The 21266-nt window shown below is 44.3% G+C and overlaps 1 protein-coding gene across 1 annotated transcript in view; it reads left to right on the top strand.

Annotated features, from left to right (window-relative positions):
* The window catches only part of LIN52 (lin-52 DREAM MuvB core complex component), a 30290-nt gene extending 9520 nt beyond the window's left edge, over positions 1 to 20770 (top strand). Inside the window, exon 6 of the mRNA XM_073638180.1 lies at positions 20593 to 20770. Within this exon, the coding sequence (XP_073494281.1) occupies positions 20593 to 20648 (56 nt within the window). The 3' untranslated portion in view covers positions 20649 to 20770. The remainder of the gene's footprint in view (positions 1 to 20592) is intronic.
* The last annotated feature ends 496 nt before the right edge of the window (positions 20771 to 21266 follow it).

Below are 21266 nucleotides of genomic sequence, written 5' to 3'. Positions count from 1 at the left end.
CCTATCTGTGACCTGGACACCGCTCTGCTGTATAGGTGCGGTCCCCCACCTATCTGGGACCGGACACCTCTCTGCTGTAGAGGTGCAGCCCACCACCTATCTGTGACCGGACACCTCTCTGCTGTAGAGGTGCAGCCCACCACCTATCTGTGACCTGGACACCGCTCTGCTATATAGGTGTGTCCCCCCCCACCTATCTGTGACCGGACACCACTCTGCTGTGGAGTTGCGGCCCCCCCCACCTATCTGTGACCGGACACCGCTTTGCTGTAGAGGTGCGGGCCCCCCCACCTATCTGTGACCGGACACCGCTTTGCTGTAGAGGTGCGGGCCCCCCCACCTATCTGTGACCGGACACCGCTCTGCTGTATAGGTGCGGCCCCCCCACCTATCTGTGACCGGACACCCCTCTTCTGTGGAGGTGTGCCCCCGCACTTACCTGTGACCCGTCTACTGGGTCTGTCTACATGCCTCCCTGGTTGTGGAACCCTTTGACGGTGTGTGCTAACCCCAGTCCCCTGCTGCTCCCCCAGATCTGCTGGGCTGAGTATTATCCCACCGCTGCCACCAAAATGTGAAGACCAGGGGTCTTCCGTGCGCATAACGCTACTCAGACAACAAGGTGATGGTAAAACAGTGTGACAATACTTCATTAAACCACCAAGTGGACAATAAACACATAGAAGAGTCCCAGCAAATACACAAGATAGCCTATGAGACTGAATAATGTTGCACTATCATTGTTTGAGCTAATCTATTTACATGGTTGGTATCACAGGGGGCTCTTGTAAATACACTTCTATCTGGCTTTTTAGTACAATATATCATTATCATAGTAAATATGATTGTTTTCAAACGAATAGAAGTCAGCATTCAGGGTTATACAAATACTGGTCTGTCCACAGCCACATACAGGTGCATCTCACTAAATTAGAATAACATCAAAAAGTTAATTTATTTCAGTTCTTCAATGCAAAAAGTGAAACTCATCTATTATATAGAGTCATTACACACAGAGTGATCTATTATATAGAGTCATTACACACAGAGTGATCTATTATATAGAGTCATTACACACAGAGTGATCTATTATATAGTCATTACACGCAGAGCGATCTATTATATAGTCATTACACGCAGAGGGATCTATTATATAGAGTCATTACACGCAGAGGGATCTATTATATAGAGTCATTACACGCAGAGGGATCTATTATATAGAGTCATTACACGCAGAGGGATCTATTATATAGAGTCATTACACGCAGAGCGATCTATTATACAGAGTCATTACACGCAGAGCGATCTATTATACAGAGTCATTACACGCAGAGGGATCTATTATACAGAGTCATTACACGCAGAGGGATCTATTATACAGAGTCATTACACGCAGAGGGATCTATTATATAGAGTCATTACACGCAGAGGGATCTATTATACAGAGTCATTACACGCAGAGGGATCTATTATATAGAGTCATTACACGCAGAGGGATCTATTATATAGAGTCATTACACGCAGAGGGATCTATTATATAGCGTCATTACACGCAGAGGGATCTATTATATAGCGTCATTACACGCAGAGGGATCTATTATATAGCGTCATTACACGCAGAGGGATCTATTATATAGCGTCATTACACGCAGAGGGATCTATTATATAGAGTCATTACACGCAGAGGGATCTATTATACAGAGTCATTACACGCAGAGCGATCTATTATACAGAGTCATTACACGCAGAGGGATCTATTATATAGAGTCATTACACGCAGAGCGATCTATTATATAGAGTCATTACACGCAGAGGGATCTATTATACAGAGTCATTACACGCAGAGGGATCTATTATACAGAGTCATTACACGCAGAGCGATCTATTATACAGAGTCATTACACGCAGAGCGATCTATTATACAGAGTCATTACACGCAGAGCGATCTATTATACAGAGTCATTACACGCAGAGGGATCTATTATATAGAGTCATTACACGCAGAGGGATCTATTATATAGTCATTACACACAGTGATCTATTATATAGCGTCATTACACACAGAGGGATCTATTATATAGAGTCATTACACACAGAGGGATCTATTATATAGAGTCATTACACACAGGGATCTATTATATAGAGTCATTACACACAGGGATCTATTATATAGAGTCATTACACACAGAGGGATCTATTATATAGAGTCATTACACACAGAGTTATCTATTATATAGAATCATTACACACAGAGGGATCTATTATATAGAGTCATTACACACAGAGGGATCTATTGTACAGAGTCATTACAGAGGGATCTATTATATAGAGTCATTACACACGGTGTTATCTATTATATAGAGTCATTACACAGAGGGATCTATTATATAGAGTCATTACACGCAGAGGGATCTATTATATAGAGTCATTACACGCAGAGCGATCTATTATATAGAGTCATTACACGCAGAGCGATCTATTATATAGAGTCATTACACGCAGAGGGATCTATTATATAGAGTCATTACACGCAGAGGGATCTATTATACAGAGTCATTACACGCAGAGGGATCTATTATACAGAGTCATTACACGCAGAGCGATCTATTATATAGAGTCATTACACGCAGAGGGATCTATTATATAGAGTCATTACACGCAGAGGGATCTATTATATAGAGTCATTACACGCAGAGCGATCTATTATACAGAGTCATTACACGCAGAGGGATCTATTATACAGAGTCATTACACGCAGAGGGATCTATTATACAGAGTCATTACACGCAGAGGGATCTATTATACAGAGTCATTACACGCAGAGGGATCTATTATACAGAGTCATTACACGCAGAGGGATCTATTATACAGAGTCATTACACGCAGAGGGATCTATTATACAGAGTCATTACACGCAGAGGGATCTATTATATAGAGTCATTACACGCAGAGGGATCTATTATATAGCGTCATTACACGCAGAGGGATCTATTATACAGAGTCATTACACGCAGAGGGATCTATTATACAGAGTCATTACACGCAGAGGGATCTATTATACAGAGTCATTACACGCAGAGGGATCTATTATACAGAGTCATTACACGCAGAGCGATCTATTATACAGAGTCATTACACGCAGAGCGATCTATTATACAGAGTCATTACACGCAGAGGGATCTATTATACAGAGTCATTACACGCAGAGGGATCTATTATATAGAGTCATTACACGCAGAGGGATCTATTATACAGAGTCATTACACGCAGAGGGATCTATTATACAGAGTCATTACACGCAGAGGGATCTATTATACAGAGTCATTACACGCAGAGGGATCTATTATACAGAGTCATTACACGCAGAGGGATCTATTATATAGAGTCATTACACGCAGAGGGATCTATTATATAGCGTCATTACACGCAGAGGGATCTATTATATAGCGTCATTACACGCAGAGCTATCTATTATATAGAGTCATTACACGCAGAGGGATCTATTATACAGAGTCATTACACGCAGAGGGATCTATTATACAGAGTCATTACACGCAGAGCGATCTATTATACAGAGTCATTACACGCAGAGCGATCTATTATATAGAGTCATTACACGCAGAGGGATCTATTATATAGAGTCATTACACGCAGAGGGATCTATTATATAGAGTCATTACACACAGTGATCTATTATATAGCGTCATTACACACAGAGGGATCTATTATATAGCGTCATTACACACAGGGATCTATTATATAGAGTCATTACACACAGAGGGATCTATTATATAGAGTCATTACACACAGGGATCTATTATATAGAGTCATTACACACAGAGGGATCTATTATATAGAGTCATTACACACAGAGTTATCTATTATATAGAATCATTACACACAGAGGGATCTATTATATAGAGTCATTACACACAGAGGGATCTATTATACAGAGTCATTACACACAGAGGGATCTATTGTACAGAGTCATTACAGAGGGATCTATTATATAGAGTCATTACACACAGTGTTATCTATTATATAGAGTCATTACACAGAGGGATCTATTATATAGAGTCATTACACGCAGAGGGATCTATTATATAGAGTCATTACACGCAGAGGGATCTATTATATAGAGTCATTACACGCAGAGCGATCTATTATATAGAGTCATTACACGCAGAGCGATCTATTATATAGAGTCATTACACGCAGAGCGATCTATTATATAGTCATTACACGCAGAGGGATCTATTATATAGAGTCATTACACACAGAGGGATCTATTATATAGAGTCCATTACACACAGAGGGATCTATTATATAGAGTCATTACACACAGAGTTATCTATTATATAGAGTCATTACACAGAGGGATCTATTATATAGAGTCATTACACGCAGAGGGATCTATTATATAGAGTCATTACACGCAGAGGGATCTATTATATAGAGTCATTACACGCAGAGAGATCTATTATATAGAGTCATTACACGCAGAGGGATCTATTATATAGAGTCATTACACGCAGAGGGATCTATTATACAGAGTCATTACACGCAGAGCGATCTATTATATAGAGTTATTACACACAGAGGGATCTATTATATAGCGTCATTACACACAGAGTGATCTATTATATAGCGTCATTACACACAGAGGGATCTATTATATAGCGTCATTACACACAGAGGGATCTATTATATAGAGTCATTACACACAGAGGGATCTATTATATAGAGTCATTACACACAGAGGGATCTATTATATAGAGTCATTACACACAGAGGGATCTATTATATAGAGTCATTACACACAGAGTTATCTATTATATAGAGTCATTACACACAGAGTTATCTATTATATAGAATCATTACACACAGAGGGATCTATTATATAGAGTCATTACACACAGAGTGATCTATTATATAGAGTCATTACACGCAGAGGGATCTATTATATAGAGTCATTACACAGAGGGATCTATTATATAGAGTCATTACACACAGAGTGATCTATTATATGGAGTCATTACACACAGAGGGATCTATTATATAGAGTCATTACACAGAGGGATCTATTATATAGAGTCATTACACACAGAGTGATCTATTATATAGAGTCATTACACACAGAGGGATCTATTATATAGAGTCATTACACACAGAGTGATCTATTATATAGCGTCATTACACACAGAGGGATCTATTATATAGCGTCATTACACACAGAGGGATCTATTATATAGCGTCATTACACACAGAGGGATCTATTATATAGCGTCATTACACACAGAGGGATCTATTATATAGAGTCATTACACACAGAGGGATCTATTATATAGAGTCATTACACACAGAGGGATCTATTATATAGAGTCATTACACACAGAGGGATCTATTATATAGAGTCATTACACGCAGAGGGATCTATTATATAGAGTCATTACACAGAGGGATCTATTATATGGAGTCATTACACACAGAGTGATCTATTATATGGAGTCATTACACACAGAGGGATCTATTATATAGAGTCATTACACAGAGGGATCTATTATATAGAGTCATTACACACAGAGTGATCTATTATATAGAGTCATTACACAGAGGGATCTATTATATAGAGTCATTACACACAGAGTGATCTATTATATAGAGTCATTACACAGAGGGATCTATTATATAGAGTCATTACACACAGAGGGATCTATTATATAGGGTCATTACACGCAGAGGGATCTATTATATAGAGTCATTACACAGAGGGATCTATTATATAGAGTCATTACACACAGAGTGATCTATTATATAGAGTCATTACACAGAGGGATCTATTATATAGAGTCATTACACGCAGAGGGATCTATTATATAGAGTCATTACACGCAGAGGGATCTATTATATAGAGTCATTACACACAGAGGGATCTATTATATAGAGTCATTACACACAGAGGGATCTATTATACAGAGTCATTACACACAGAGGGATCTATTATATAGAGTCATTACACACAGAGGGATCTATTATATAGAGTCATTACACACAGAGGGATCTATTATATAGAGTCATTACACACAGAGGGATCTATTTCACGTGTTTATTCCTGTTGATGATTATGGCTTACAGCCATTTTTACAAGTCAATACAAAGATAATAGTGTATTTCTCTTGGATTAACAATCTAAATGTGTGGCTTATTAAGATTTTAGGCTGTATTGTCACACTGGTGTGTATTATAGGGTGTATATGTGTATACTGGGGTATGTGTATTACTGGGGTGGGTGTCTGTATTACAGGATGTGTACTTGTATACCGGGGTGGGTGTATACATGTGTATTACTTGGGCGGGTGGATGTGTATTACAGGAGGTGTACATGTATACTGGGGTGTGTATTACAGGGTGTTTACATATAAATATAAAACGAGATCAATTTTACCTCCAGTAACGCGGCACGCCATGGGTGCGGCCTGCGCGCCCTCATATGCCAATCTCTTCCTGGGCTCATGGGAGAGATCCCTTTTTGGTGACGGGGGTGCGTGGGCCGCCGACCATGTGCTGTGCTGGCACAGGTATATTGACGATATTTTGTTCCTATGGAGGGGTACAGCAACAGCTCAAGAAGTTTATGGGAGAAATTAATACTAACAACATGAATATCCGCCTGGCTTACAAAGCGGACGCCGTTAAAATCGACTTCCTTGACTTGAGCCTGGAGGTCGACTCCAACTTCTCTATCCGGACTGACGTCTATAGGAAGTCGACGGCAGTGAACTCGCTGATTCACGCCTCTTCTGCCCATAATCCCACAACTATTAGTGCCGTCCCCGTTGGACAGTTCCTGAGGGTCAGGCGGATTTGCTCCTCCCCCCTGTGCTTTGAAGCCCAGGCCACGGCTCTCAGGACGAGATTTTTACAACCTGGCTATAGCAAACGTTCAATTAAAAAGGGGTACAATAGGGCCAAAGTAACACCCCCGCTCCCAACTTTTATATGGTCCCAAGCAAACTAAGTCAGTAGAAGACCAGACACAATTCATTACCACATATAACACAGAATGGAACACTATGCGTGCTATCCTAAGGAAACACTGGCCCATACTTCTTACAGAACCCTCTCTTGTGGGGTCTATTGGTGAATTTCCATCTATGACCTCAAAGAGAGCTAGAAATCTTAGTGATCTAATTGTCAGGAGCCACTATGTCCCTACTAACAATACTTTTCTTTCTTCATTTCAACCTACGTTGGGCTGTTTTCCCTGTGGTCACTGCCTGGCTTGCGCTAATGTCCTACGTACCCGAAGCTTTGACTCTGGAGCAGGAGATAAGCAGTTTCAAATCCAACATCGAATCTCCTGCAGTTCCACTAATGTTTATTACACCACCTGTGGATGTCCACTTATTTACATTGGCCTTACATCCAGGGAACTCAGTCAGAGTTCGGGAACAGGTCCGGGACATCACCGCAGCCAGGTCGGTGACGGACCCCTCTGATTTAAAGATACTTCCCTGTCAATTTCATGATTGCAATGCTTCATCACTTTCCATTCGTGGTATTGATATTGTTCACCTTGGGGCAAGGGGCGGTAATGTCAAACGCACCTTGGCCCAACGTGAAACTAAGTGGATCGTCAGTTTGGACACGGTGGCCCCTAAGGGATTGAATGAAACCCTCAGTTTTGCCCCATGTCTATGATTTGTTGCTACGTGCATTCTCTTCCTCTATCATAATTTTTAACCTAGTGTTTTTTATGACAATCCTTGGTGTTGCGTTTGCAGCATTTTTTATACTTTATTGTGCGTTGCTGTTTTTTGTCACTGACCTTCCCTTGATAAAGCCGTATATGCTCCACGCGAAACGCGCATCGGCAAGCGGTAAATATCCACTTGATATCTTGGGCGCTGTGCTCATCCAGGGTAAGCGATGTTGCGGTTTATGCATATTGTTTGGATGCCCTTGTGCTGATGGGGTCGCCGGCTCTAGGTTCTGTTGTTGTACTGCCATTATGGCCAATTAATGTTAAGTACACTGTTCACATACCACTTGGTTGTGTTAGGCTTCTTAGCCTTATATGAAGCCTGAGCTTGGAGTTCCCCCTAGTCCTCAAATTATGTGATACTACACATCTCCCTGGTAGTGGTCGCGCCCCTGCTGTTGTCCTCCATATTCCGCTTACCCATGTCTCGTTTTTATATTTATATGTATTGATAAATTGTATGTGCTTATAAAGTTATATTCATCTTTATACATAATCTGAAAAACTCTGTGTGTTATGATCTGCAACATGTACTAAGGAAAGATATGGGAAAGCTGTCCCTACAGTAAGACTAAGCTGAATCCCTACGATGTAGCGGGCAGCCTGTTCCTAGCGAACAGACCCGCCTTAGTCCTCGGCTAGTCTGAACGAAGACCTATAGCATAAGGGGAGGGGTCCCTAAAAGAACTAAGGACTGGGACAAAAATGGGACACCTCCTAACCAGAGAAGTTGCTGCAGAAAACAAAAGACAAACTGACAAAAAGGTCCCAGAAGGATAAAACGAACAGACAGAGAAAGGCACTGAAGCACCTGGCTAGAGAAACAGTCAAACATTGAAGTCCAGCACAGCCAAAAGGGCGGAGCTGGAATATAAAGGCAGATGGTCACATGATTGCAAAACACAAGATGGAAAAAACAAACAGGAGGGTTCTAACACCGTGTTCTTTGCTTATCTCATGCTTTTTGGAGTTGTTTGTTTGTAGAGGCGCACAACCGGTCTGGATGGATGTATGTGCCCACAAACTATGTTTTGGGGATTTTTTGTTATAGGGTGTATAACTGGGGTGGGTGGGTGTGTGTTACAGGGTGTATACATGTGTATAACTGGGGTGGGTGGGTGTGTGTTACAGGGTGTATACATGTGTATTACTGGGGTGGGTGGGTGTGTGTTACAGGGTGTATGCATGTGTATTACAGGGTGTTGTGCGATAAAACGGGCAGTGACCCAAGAATGTCCAACTTAAAGTTTTTATTGTCAAAAAAACTCACACAGTGAAGCAACTTTATCCTCCGGATCGCAGCCGGGTTGTCCACAATAATCCATACAAGAAAACACCGTTGCCGTGGTTGACTCCAGTTCGCACAGGTCTGTATAGCACAGAGCCTCCTGCTCTGCAGCTTGCAAACCAAAGACTGACCCACCCAAACCTTTGCTATAGGTTTTAATTGAAAACTGTGGCCGTGAGCCACTTGTAAGACCCGGGCTGGAGTGAGTGATCTGCCCCATTACCATCCTGTATATCACTCCAAAAATAAAAGCCCATGTCGGGTTTTCTTAATCCGACTTGGTCAAATAGCTTGACCAAGTTAAACTTTAGTTTTACTTTTCACTGCAACCACAGATGTTTCTGTGATTGCAATGCACTCCAGTGGGTTCAATATGCTTCTATGCGCATCCTGGGAGATACATACCATCCCTTGTATATAATCCCCCTCACTGCCTCACATATCCACCCCCACCCCCCATGTTCAAACTTTTGGGGTTGAACAACTGTCATCATACAGAGTGCCCGGGACAGGGCATCCGCATTTCCCTGTGACTTCCCCGCTCGATGTTCCATCAATAAACTGAAATTTTGTAGTGACAGGAACCATCTGGAGACCCGAGCATTCCTCTCCTTGGCATTCCTCATCCATACCAAGGGTGAATGGTCCGTCACCAAGCGCAACTGTCGCCCGAGCAAATAATAGCGTAGGGACTCCAAAGCCCATTTAATAGCCAAGCACTCCTCCACTACGCTATAATTTTTCTCTGCCGGGGTAAGTTTCCTACTGAAGTAGGTGACCGGATGTTCTTCTCCGTTCACCTCCTGTGACAGCACCGCTCCTAGGCCTACCTCAGGGGTGTCTGTTTGTTTTTCACTATAAAGCCTTTCTTAGGTATAATCCGTCGGTAGTACCCAATGATGCTGAGGAACACTCTTACCTGTTTAGTAGTAAGAGGTCAGGGCCAGTTTTGAATGGCCTCTATCTTGTTTATTTGGGGTTTGATAACTCCACGGCCAATCACATACCCTAAGTACCAGGCTTCCTCGAGCGCGGTCGCACATTTTTTGGGGGGTTTGCCGTTAATCCCACGACTCTGAGTGAATCCAGCATCGCTTGTACCTGGGACAAGTGGGTATGCCAGTCGGTAGTAAAGATAATATCATCCAAATACAATGCCGCATATTTTTGATGAGGTTCTAACACTATGTCCATCAACCTCTGGCACGTCATAGAGACCCTCTGGCGTTATAAAGGCGGTCTTTTCTTTCGCCGACTCTGTTAGAGGCACCTGCCAGTAACCCTTGGTGAGATCGAGCGTGGTGGAGTACTAGGCCTGCCCCAGTCTCTCGATCAGCTCGTCCACCCGGGGCGTTGGATAAAGGTCAAACTTTGACACTTCATTCAATTTTCGTAAGTTGTTACAAAATCTTAACGATCCGCCTGGCTTCAGAATCGGCACCATGGGGCTAGCCCACTCACGCCCGGTCTCCTCTGACTCCCAACTGGAGCATTTGTTTTACCTCAGCCGCAATGGTTTGCCTCCGGCACATGGTACGGTTTCGTTCTTACCCTTACCCAAGGCTCGGTGACAATGTCATGTCGGATCACAGATGTACTTCCGGGCAGTTCTGAGAATACGTCTGTATTCTGCTGCATTAAATTCCGAGCCTCCAGTCGCTGCTGTTTCATGAGCACGTCGCATATCTTTACCTCTCCTCCGACCACCTCCTGGGCCGGTGTCAGAGAGTCCACAGACGATACTACGGAGTCGCATCTGTAATCATACATTCCCGGTCTTTCCAGGCTTTAAGCAGATTGACGTGATATAACTGTTCGGGTTTCCTCTTCCTGGGTTGGTACACTCTGTAATTCACCCCCCCACCACCACCTTTTCCCGGACTTCATATGGCCTTGCCACTTGGCCATGAGCTTACTCTCTGCTGTGGGCATTAATGCTAATACCCGATCCCCTTCCTTAAAGGATCTGACCGTGGCCTTTCTATTACATTCTCGGCTCTGCGCTGCCTGAGCATCCAGGATGTGTTCCTTTACTATAGGCATGACCGCCGTGATCCGGTCCTGCATACTTGTCACATGTTCTATTACACTCTTATGTAGGGTAGGCTCCTGTTCCCACGTCTCTATGGCTACATCCAACAGACCCCTAGGATGCCTGCCTTACGATAGCTGTGAGAACCCCATGGAAGTCTGTGGTCCCTCGCGGACGGCAAACATTAAATGGGGCAGTAACATGTCCCAGTCCCTCCCATACTTGCCAACCACTTTTTTTAACATAGACTTAAGAGTTTTGTTAAATCTCGTAACTAAACCATCGTTCTGTGGGTGGTACACAGACATGCATATCTGTTTTATTTTAAGCAGTTGCCACAGTCCTTTTGTCACCTTGGACATAAAGGGAGTCCCCTGATCTGTAAGGATCTCCTTAGGTAGTCCAAGGCGACAAAACATGGTAAACAGCTCCCGGGCAATAAGTTTAACGGAGGTGTGGCGAAGCGGAATGGCCTCCGGCTAACGGGTAGCGTAGTCTACAACCACAAGTATGTGTTGGTGGCCACAAGCTTACTTTACAATGGGCCCCATCAGATTCATCGCAATCCATTCAAACGGTACCTCTATATTAGGCAGAGGAACCAGTGGACTCCGGAAGCTTGCGGTGGGTGTGGGCAGCTGACACTCCAGGCAAGATTCACAATACCTCTGTACCTCAACGTATATCCCAGGCCAAAAGAACCGCTGCAAGATACGTTCTTGCGTCTTTTTAACCCCTAGGTGCTCACCCAGCACGTGTGTGTGGGCCATCTCGAGCACCGCCCGACGGTACGACTGAGGCACTACCAGCTGTTCCACTATTTCATCTCAGATTTTGTCAACCCGGTATAACAATTCCTGATTGACCGCCATACGGGGAAAAACAGCCTCCGCGCCAGGCTGCTGTGCCACTCCATTTAACATTATCACCCGTTCTCGTGCCCGGGCTAGAGTGGGATCCTGGAGCTTAGCTGTCCCAAAAGTACCAGGGGACACTTCCAGCTCTGTGACTAATGTGCTCTCGTCGACCTCTCCTGCTAACACCTCTAGGGGAATCCTATGGGTTTACACTCTGTCCCTAGGTTGGCAACCCCTACGGCAGTTATCTCTGACTCGGGATCTTCGGGTTCTGCACCCGGACACATCTTTATTCTGGGAGGGTTAATCCTACTCTCCCACAAGGACCAAAATAGGGGTACATCTCTTCCCATCACAGTCCCGTAAGGAAGAGTCTTTACCACTCCCACCACATGTTTAACCTCCAAAAAGTGGAAAAGGTAACCTTCGACAAGTGGAAAAGGTAACCTCCGACGTCGGATATTCGGAGTTCGCCATGTATGCATACGACCCTGACTTTACCCCTAGTGTGTTCTAACCCAGAGATCAATGACCCATGGCCGAGGGTCACTAGGCTCCCTGAGTCCAAGACAGCCTCCGCTCGATGTCCATTGACACGTACCTTTCACGGATGGGGTTTACCCGATGGACCGACGGGGTCCGCTGTGTAGGTGGTGCGAGCATACATAGACACCCAGTGTGTAAACCTGCAGTATATGGGTTCAACAGTCAGGGGGCAGTTGGTAGCCACATGTCCTGGCCCTTGGCATCGCCTCCACCGAATAGCGGTGGCGCCACCAGTCCTCGACACCAATTTAGGGGAAACTGGTCTCCTGCCTTCCTCACTCCGGGGTACCCCTTCAGTATGGGGTTTGTGCTTACTGTCCTCAGCAGAGGGACGTGACCCCCCTTCCAGGCTCCTGGGCTTGCAGGGACCGGCGTGGGGCAGAGTCCTGTACAATGTCCTTGGTGGCTGTATACCGCTCGATCAGGCTAACCACCTGGTTAGGTTACCCAGGTCCCATTGCTCCACCCAACGCTGTATGGCTGCTGGCAGAGTTCGCTCCATCTGGTCAACCACTACCCTTTCTACCATTTGGGCTGGGCTCAAGGTCTCATGCTGGAGCCACTTTTTGACCAACTATAACAAGTCATATGCCTGAGACCTAGCGGGTCGGGACTCTGCAAAGGACCACTGGTACACACGTTGTGCCCGCACATAAGTGTTAACCCCCAGTCGGGCAAGGATCTCACATTTTCAGCTTCCCTAAGTTCAGGGTATCCCTCTGGGTGAGGTCAAAGTAGGAACGGGGCCACCACCTCAGCCCACTGAGAAATTGGCAAGCTCTCTTGCTCTGCTGTGCGTTGAAACACCGTGAGGAAAGCTTCCATGTCGTCTCCAGGACTCGTCTTCCTCAGGGCTGACCTGACTTTGTCCCAGGCCTCAGAACGAATCAGGGTCGGTGTTGAGAGCGTCTATTGCAGGGACCTAATCTGTTGCAAAATCAGTTCGTTAGTTTTTTGCTGCTGTCGATACAGTAGCTGCTGCCGCTGATTATGCTGTTGTTGCAGCTGCTGCTGGGTGAGTACCAACTGCTTTAGTAGCCCCTCCATGTTGTCAGAAGGCCCGAGCTGTAGCTTTGCAGGCTTGATCACGGGCATTCAGCTTTTGGGGTATGCCTCAGTTCACATTGCTCGCATTCTCCACCATATTGTAGTCCGGCGCTGATCACAAAGTGCACAGGCAGTGACCCAAGAATGTCCAACTTAAAGTTTTTATTGTCCAAAAAACTCACACAGTGAAGCCATCTTTATCCTCCGGATCATAGTCGGGTTGTCCAAAATAGTCCATATAAACAAAACACCGTTGCCGTGGGCGACTACATCGCCGTATCACTCTGAGGTGCATCAGAAGCTTTGCCTTCTTGGGGCTCTGTGTTCACGTCACACAGGCCTGTATAGCACCGAGCCTCCTGCGCTGCAGCTTGCAAACACAAAACTGACCCACGCAAACCTTTGCTGTAGGTTTTTAAATCAAAACTGTGGACATGAGCCAGTTGTAAGACCCAGCTGGAGGGAGCGACCCGCCCTACTTCCATCCTGTAGATCGCTCCAAAAAGAAAAGCCCATGTCATGTTTTCTTAATCCGCCTTGGTCAAATAGCTTGACCAAGTTAAACTTACTTTTATTTTGCACTGCAACCACAGCTGTGTCTGTGATTGCTATGCACTCTAGCGGGTTCAATATGCCTCTATGCTCATCCTGGGAGATGCATATCGTCCCTCGTATATGATCCCCCCCCCCCCCTCACTGCCTCACAGTTTATGCATGTGTATTACTGGTGTGTGTGTGTGTGTGTGTATTACAAGCTGTATACATATGTATTACTGGTGGGTGGGTGTGTGTATTACACGGTGTATGCATGTGTATTACTGGGGCGGGTGTATTACTGGGGTGTGTGTGTGTGTGTGTGTGTGTGTGTGTGTGTGTGTGTGTATGTATGTGTATTACAGGGTGTATACATGTGTATTACTGGGGTGTGTGTATTACAGGATGTATACATGTGTATTACTGGGGTATCTGTGTGTATATTACAGGGTGCTTACGTACAATCATGGCCAAAATGTGTATTGGAACAACACAAAAAAAACACAGAGAAAAAAGAAAAAGGCAAATTGGACATAATTTCATACAAAACCCCAAAAATGGGCCGGAAAAAAATGTTGGCACTTTACCAGAATTCTGGGTAAACAATTTTATTTCAAGCAGGTGATGCTCGTTCAGACTCACATGTGGCAAGTAACAGGTGTGGGCAATATGAAAATCACACCTGAAAGCAGATAAAGGGAGAGGTTGATTCAATCTTTGCATTGTGTGTCTGTGTGTGCCACACTAAGCATGGAGAACAGAAAGAGGAGAAGAGAACTGTCTGAGGACTTGAGAACCAAAACTGTTGAATAATATTAGCAATCTCAAGGGTACAAGTCCGTCTCCAGAGGTCTTTATGTTCCTTTGTCCACGGTCCATAACATAATCAAGAAGTTTACAACCCATGGCACTGTAGCTAATCTCCGTGGACGTCAGAGAAAAATTGATCAAAAGTTGCAACGCAGGATAGTCTGGATGGTGGATAAGCAGCCCCAATCAAGTTCCAAAGTAATTAAAGCTGTCCTGCAGGCTCAGGGTGCATCAGTGTCAGAGCGAACTATCCGTCCACATGTGAATGAGATTCTACACTATGGCAGGAGACCCCGGAGGACCCCACTGCTGACACAGAGACATAAAAAAGCTAGACTGCAGTTTGCCAAAACGTACGTAAGCCAAAATCCTTCTGGGAAAGCGTCTTGTGGATAGATGAGACCAAGATAGAGCTTTTTGGTAAAGCACATCATTCTACTGTTTACTGAAAACAGAATGAGGCCTACAAAGAAAAGAACACAGTACCTACAGTCACATACAGTAGTGTTTAAAATACTAGCAGTCCAATATGACTAACCAGATTAATCACTGTTTTTGGTATAAATTATATCACCACATGTCAAACAATTTACCAGTTGATGCAGTAGATTATAAGAAAACCAACAGACTCACCATTCATGTTTTTGAGTCTGGTTATTTGAATAATTAATTGAAAGGATGTGTGTTCAAAATAACAGTGGGAGTTCTATTAGTGAGATCAATCATTCTGTGAAGAAACAGATGTGAATCAGGTGGCCCTTATTTATGGGTGAAGCCAGCACATGTTGTACATGCATTTCTCCTTGAAAGCCTGAGAAATATGGGTCGTTCGAGACATTGTTCAGAAGAACAGCGTACTTTGATTATACATTTTACCGTCTGCAATCAACTTTTTAAAGAAGTGCAGACAATGATAGGCTGTTCAGCTAAAATGATCTCCAATGCTTTCAAATGGAAAGAAAAACCAGAGAGTTGTGGAAGAAAACAGAAGATGACCATTCGAATGGATCGAAGAATAGCCAGAATGGCAAAAGCTCAGCCAATGATCAGCTCCAGGATGATAAAAGACAGTTTTAAGTTACCTGTGAGGACTGTGACAGAAGATGCCTGTGTGAAGCTAATCTCTTAGCAAGAAGTCCCCACAAAGTGCCACTGTTAAAAATAAAAAAAAACGTGTACTGAATCGGATACAATTTGCAAAAGAACACAACTGGCCTAAAGAGAAATGGAGAAACATTTTGTGGACTGATAAAAGTAAATTTGTTCTTTTTGGGTTCAAGGGCCGCAGACAGTTCATCAGACGCCCCCCAAACTCTGCATTCAGCCACAGTACACTCTGCAGACAGTGAAGCATGGTGGAAGCATCATGATATGGGCATGTTTCTCTTACTATGGTGCCGGAGCTATTTACCGCATACCAGGGAGCATGGACCAGTTTGCATATATTAAAATACTTGAAGAGGTCATGTTAACTTATGCTGAAGAGGATATGCCCTTAAAATGGGTGTTTCACCAAGACAGCGACCCTAAACACACCAGTAAATGAGCAAAATCTTGGTTCCAGTCCAACAAAATTGAGGTTCTGGAGTGGCCAGCCCAATCCCCGGACCTTAATCCGATAGAACACTTGTGGGGTAACATCAAAAATACCGTTTCTGAGGCAAAGCCAACAAATGCCAAAAATTGTGGGATGTAGAGAAAGCATCCTGGGCTGGAATAACAGTTGACAGGTTCCAGAAGTTGGTTGACTTTGACTCTATGCAACATAGATGTAAAGCAGTTCTAAAAAAAACTGTGGGTACACAACTGCTGTATTTTGTGGATTATAAAACGCACCCCAAATTTTGAGATCTCGGCACCGAGATCTCGTTTCAATCTGAGCATGTGTCGCCACCAGTGGCCATTTTTTCGGAGTCCACCGCATAGTAGAGGGATCGAAGGTGCTGGGCTCTGGCTTCCACAAAATGTCGGCGGAGCCCCCGCACTACTGAGCACCTGGAGCACAACGTGGCAAACGGCATGGGGCCCGCAGCCGACTTCTGCCTCCGAACACTCACTCCTGCCTCCGCTGCATCTCCCGCCTCAGCCAGTAGCAGCCCTGGGACCCCGCACCACCGCAGCCGGTAAGGTGATTTTGCTTTGTAAGAGGCATCCCTATTTTCCCCAAATCTGGGGGTAATAAAGTGCATCTTATGAACCGACAAATACGGTAAATATTAGATTAATGATTCACAGGAATGCTAAATCCTCAAAAAAAAGAGGACATATTGTGAGTTTGTGAAGACAAACGCAGACACTATTTTTTTAGAACAGCCCAATGTTCATCTTTTGTTATTTTCTGTAAAGTAGTTAAAATTATATACATTTCTCTTCATTTTTTGAATTAGAAAACAGTGTGCAATGTTCCCAATGCTGGAAATAAGCACAAAATCTTTATACTAGTTTTTAACTCATGTTTTTGGACACACTGCTATTATCTTGAACACTGCTGTATGGTGGAGGGTCACAGATGTTTTGGGGTTGTTTTGCTGCCTCTGGCAATGGGTGCATTGACACTGTGCAAGGCATCATGAAATCTGAAGATTACCAAAGGATTTTTGTGGCAATGTAGAGCCCAGTGTCAGAAAGCTGGGTGTGCGTCATGGGTCTGCCAGCAGGACAATGACACCAAATATACTTATAGAAGCCCCCAGAAATGCATGGAAACAAAGCACTGGAGAGTTTTGAAGTGGCAGCAATGAGTCCGGATCTAAATCCCATTGATCACCTATTTTTGGGGTTTTGTGTGAAATTATGTCCAATTTGCCTTTTTTTTCTACTCTCTTTTTTTTTTTTGTGGTGTTCCAATACACACAAAGGATTTAACCATGTGTATAACAAAATATGTGTAATTGCAACAACTGTTAGGAAGAAATACTTCATTTTCTGGAACTATTTCAATGGTGCCAACACTTTCGGCAATGACTGTTGTGACGATACAGCGTAAAATCTTAACTAGCCAGACAATTAGATTTGTTATTCCAAGAGAAATACCTTATTGTGTTTTTATTAGAGATTGCTAGCTGTGTTTTATTGGTGCTATGCTTGCTCCTCAGTTATGTACACTAATTTAACTTGTAAAGTGTCCAGCATTCCACTAATCTCATTGGTATCTCAGGAGCCTCTAGCCCTTATTCAGGAATTGTCTAGTCCCATTGTGTAAGTGTTGAAAGAAGTTCCAGTGGAGCCTTCACCACAGGGAGTCTCATATGTAGACCCAGGTGATGCGGTCAACCTGAGAAAGATACCTCCACTAATACACACTTAGCTTTGGGGGAGGAGGGTGAGAGCAGTTCTGCCATTCAGGGGGCTGAGCCCAGAGAAGCAGAAGGGACGTGTTTTTGTCGGAGTCAGACTTAAGCCCAGAGAAGCAGAAAGGACATGTGCGGAGAGACTTGGGACAGAGAATCAAGGAACATCAGAAAGACTTTACGAGGAGAATGAGAGACCTCCTTCAGGACAGCAGATGGATTGCATGGCATTACCCAAAGAGACACAGATTTGTATTCTACATGATTCTAGTTAAGGGTATCGGCACTGCCTGGAAAGATTTGGATCTGCTCCATTAACCATCAGAGAGACGTGATACATTTTGGGGAGCCCAGGAGAGGACGAAAAAGTCACCTGGCCCCATGCATCTGTTGTTTGGGGTTGCTAGAAGGGACTCACCAGTCGCCAAGAGCCCATGGAGACATTTGGAGTTGCCAGAAGGGACCCACCGTTCACCTGGCCCCGTGGAAACTCGCGGAGAGGCCAGATTTGGACCCTCCGGTCTCCTGGTCTTGTACCTCGATGGACTGCTAGCTTCCTAAGCTTGCCACTACCTTCTCTTTGTGGGGGCCGTCCAGAAGCGGGGGGGGCCATGGAAGTCTTCAAAGTCGTAGCTGTTCTTTCCCAGGCGAGCGGATAAGGAAGGGTGAGACTGTGTAATGTTGCACCATCTTGGGTATTTGCTGGGACTGTTCTGTGTGTTTATTGTCCGCTTTGTGGTTCAATAAAGTATTGCCACACTGTTTTACACTCACCCTGTGTTGTCTGAGAAGCGTTACGCCCACGGAAGACCCCAGGTCTTCACAACTGTATATATACATCCTGTAATATACACACCAGTACGTATGTGTCACACCTCTGGCTTTCAATGAACAGATCACCTCAGCCTTCAGAAATGTATGTTCTCTTCAGGTGTGTTTTGTAGGGGCAATGTTTGTGCAGCTCCATACAGGACAGAGCTTTTCCGTAGGTGTTCAAATCCGGAATATAGCAGGATCCAATCAACTAAGAAATGACAGTCCCTCATTTCTGTAAGACATGAAGATTAGTAATCTGTAAAATTACTAGAACCTTGAACGTATTCTCAAGTACAGCCATGAACACCATCAATCACTGTGATGAAACTGGCTCTCATGAGGACCGCACCAGGAACGGAAGGCTGAGAATGACCTCTGCTGCAGAGGATAAGTTTGTCAGTTACCAGCCTCAGAAAACGCAAAGTGACAACGCCTCTGATAACAGCCCTCCTAAATAACGCACAGGCAGCAAATAGCAGGAACAACTCATCATCAGTCATCCAGAGGAGACTGCAGAAATTTAACCATAAAGGCCACTTCTCACAAAGAAGCTGCTCCTGAGGACCAAAAACAAGAAGCTGCTCCTGAGGACCAAAAACAAGAAGCTGCTCCTGAGGACCAAAAACAAGAAGAAGCTGCTCCTGAGGACCAAAACAAGAAGAAGCTGCTCATGAGGACCAAAAACAAGAAGCTGCTCCTGAGGACCAAAAACAAGAAGAAGCTGCTCCTGAGGACCAAAAACAAGAAGCTGCTCCTGAGGTTTGTAAATAAGAAGAAACTTGTATGGACCGAGCAACACAAGAACCGAACAGCAGATCAGTAGAAATCTATAGTGTGCTCCGAGGAGTCAAAATGTGAGCTTTTTGAGTTGGAGTGAAGGCAAAGTAGCCAACAAGTGCTCAGCGCCTTTGGGATCTTCTTTAAGAACGTTGGAGCCGTTCCAGGTGATGAAGCTTCAGAGAGAATGACAAGAAAGGGAGTAAAGCTGTCATCAGAATAAATGGGGGGCACAGTGAGGAATCTGTGAAGCAGAATATGTGACACCCGGCTCTTCTAGTTTTCATGTGTGTCTTTTGTGGCTTTGCTGCCTTTGTCCACATTGTAGATTCAGACTATTCTACGAAGAACAAGGAGAACCATTGCATGACCCGGTGTTTGCACACTCGTGACTGGTTCTGTATGTGTTGTGCGTGTGTCTGTCTCTGTATGCACATATTGACCTGGGTTTGTTGTGTTGCTTTCTCTGCTTGCGGCGGATGAGGATTGGCCTGGTGGCCATTATCCCACTGCCCGTGACTGCAGTGATACTTGGAGCGCACGCCACAGCCCCCGCTGTCTGTTGGGATTTGGGAAGCAGCCCTGTGAATGAACAGATGTTGGTATAAATTATCTCCCTCTTTGATGTCTTGCAAATTAAAAGCGCGCTCAGCATCACTAAACCTTGCAGGCATCTGGGACTGCTCCCTGTTATGCTGGCTTCTGTAGTGCATGCATGGGCGGTACTTGTCTCGTGTGGTCTAGGACCCCTTCATGTACGAAAGTAAACACTTCTAAAGACTCCACTCTCTTCCTGCCTCCATCTCTCTTTCATCTTCTGTTTCTCTCTGCAGCCAGAGAAATGACCCGCGGAAAGTTCCTCAACATCCTAGAAAGGCCCAAGAAGTAGGAGAAGTCGATGCTGCGGCCCTTGATGCAGCGGGATGAACGCTTCTCTGGCCTCCAGTCACAGGAGGCCTTGTCCATAATGATCTACAATATACCAGAAAATCTTCATATCTTTTTTATTTTCTTCTGTGTCGCGTGTTTTTTTTTTTCCTCAGCATGTAACATCCGCTGAGGAAAGTAGTATGTAGGGACGCAGCGTCTAAAATCCGCTGGGGGGAGTAGTATGTAGGGGGGTCGTGGTAACATACGCTGGGGGAGGAAGGTTCTGTACATTGACTGTCATATTATTTCTTCCTGATATGAGCGGCTGGGGGCTTATAACCCTGGAGCTTTATAACCAGCAGCTGTCACCTCTAATCTGGGCAGAGGACAATCCCCATCATCTTCTAATCCACGTTCGTTGCATCCAGCTTCCAGACCTCATTTTAATACTCGTATATAGATTATGTTATTAATTACACACTAGATCCCGGGCCGCACGTAAATATAAAAAGTCTATACACCCTTGTTAAATTCCCAGGTTTTTCTCATGTAAATAATCCTCCCAAGAAGAATAATTTCAGAACTTTTTCACCTTTTAATGCTGCCTATAATCTGTACAAATCCTGAGGGAAAAAAA

Source organism: Phyllobates terribilis, unplaced genomic scaffold (genome assembly GCF_046119375.1).
Source record: "Phyllobates terribilis strain yellow unplaced genomic scaffold, ASM4611937v1 Scaffold_7__3_contigs__length_470593459, whole genome shotgun sequence".
NCBI lineage: Eukaryota > Metazoa > Chordata > Amphibia > Anura > Dendrobatidae > Phyllobates > Phyllobates terribilis.
The sequence above is the reverse complement of the archived record's forward strand: the minus strand, read 5'-3'. Positions and strand labels throughout refer to the sequence as shown.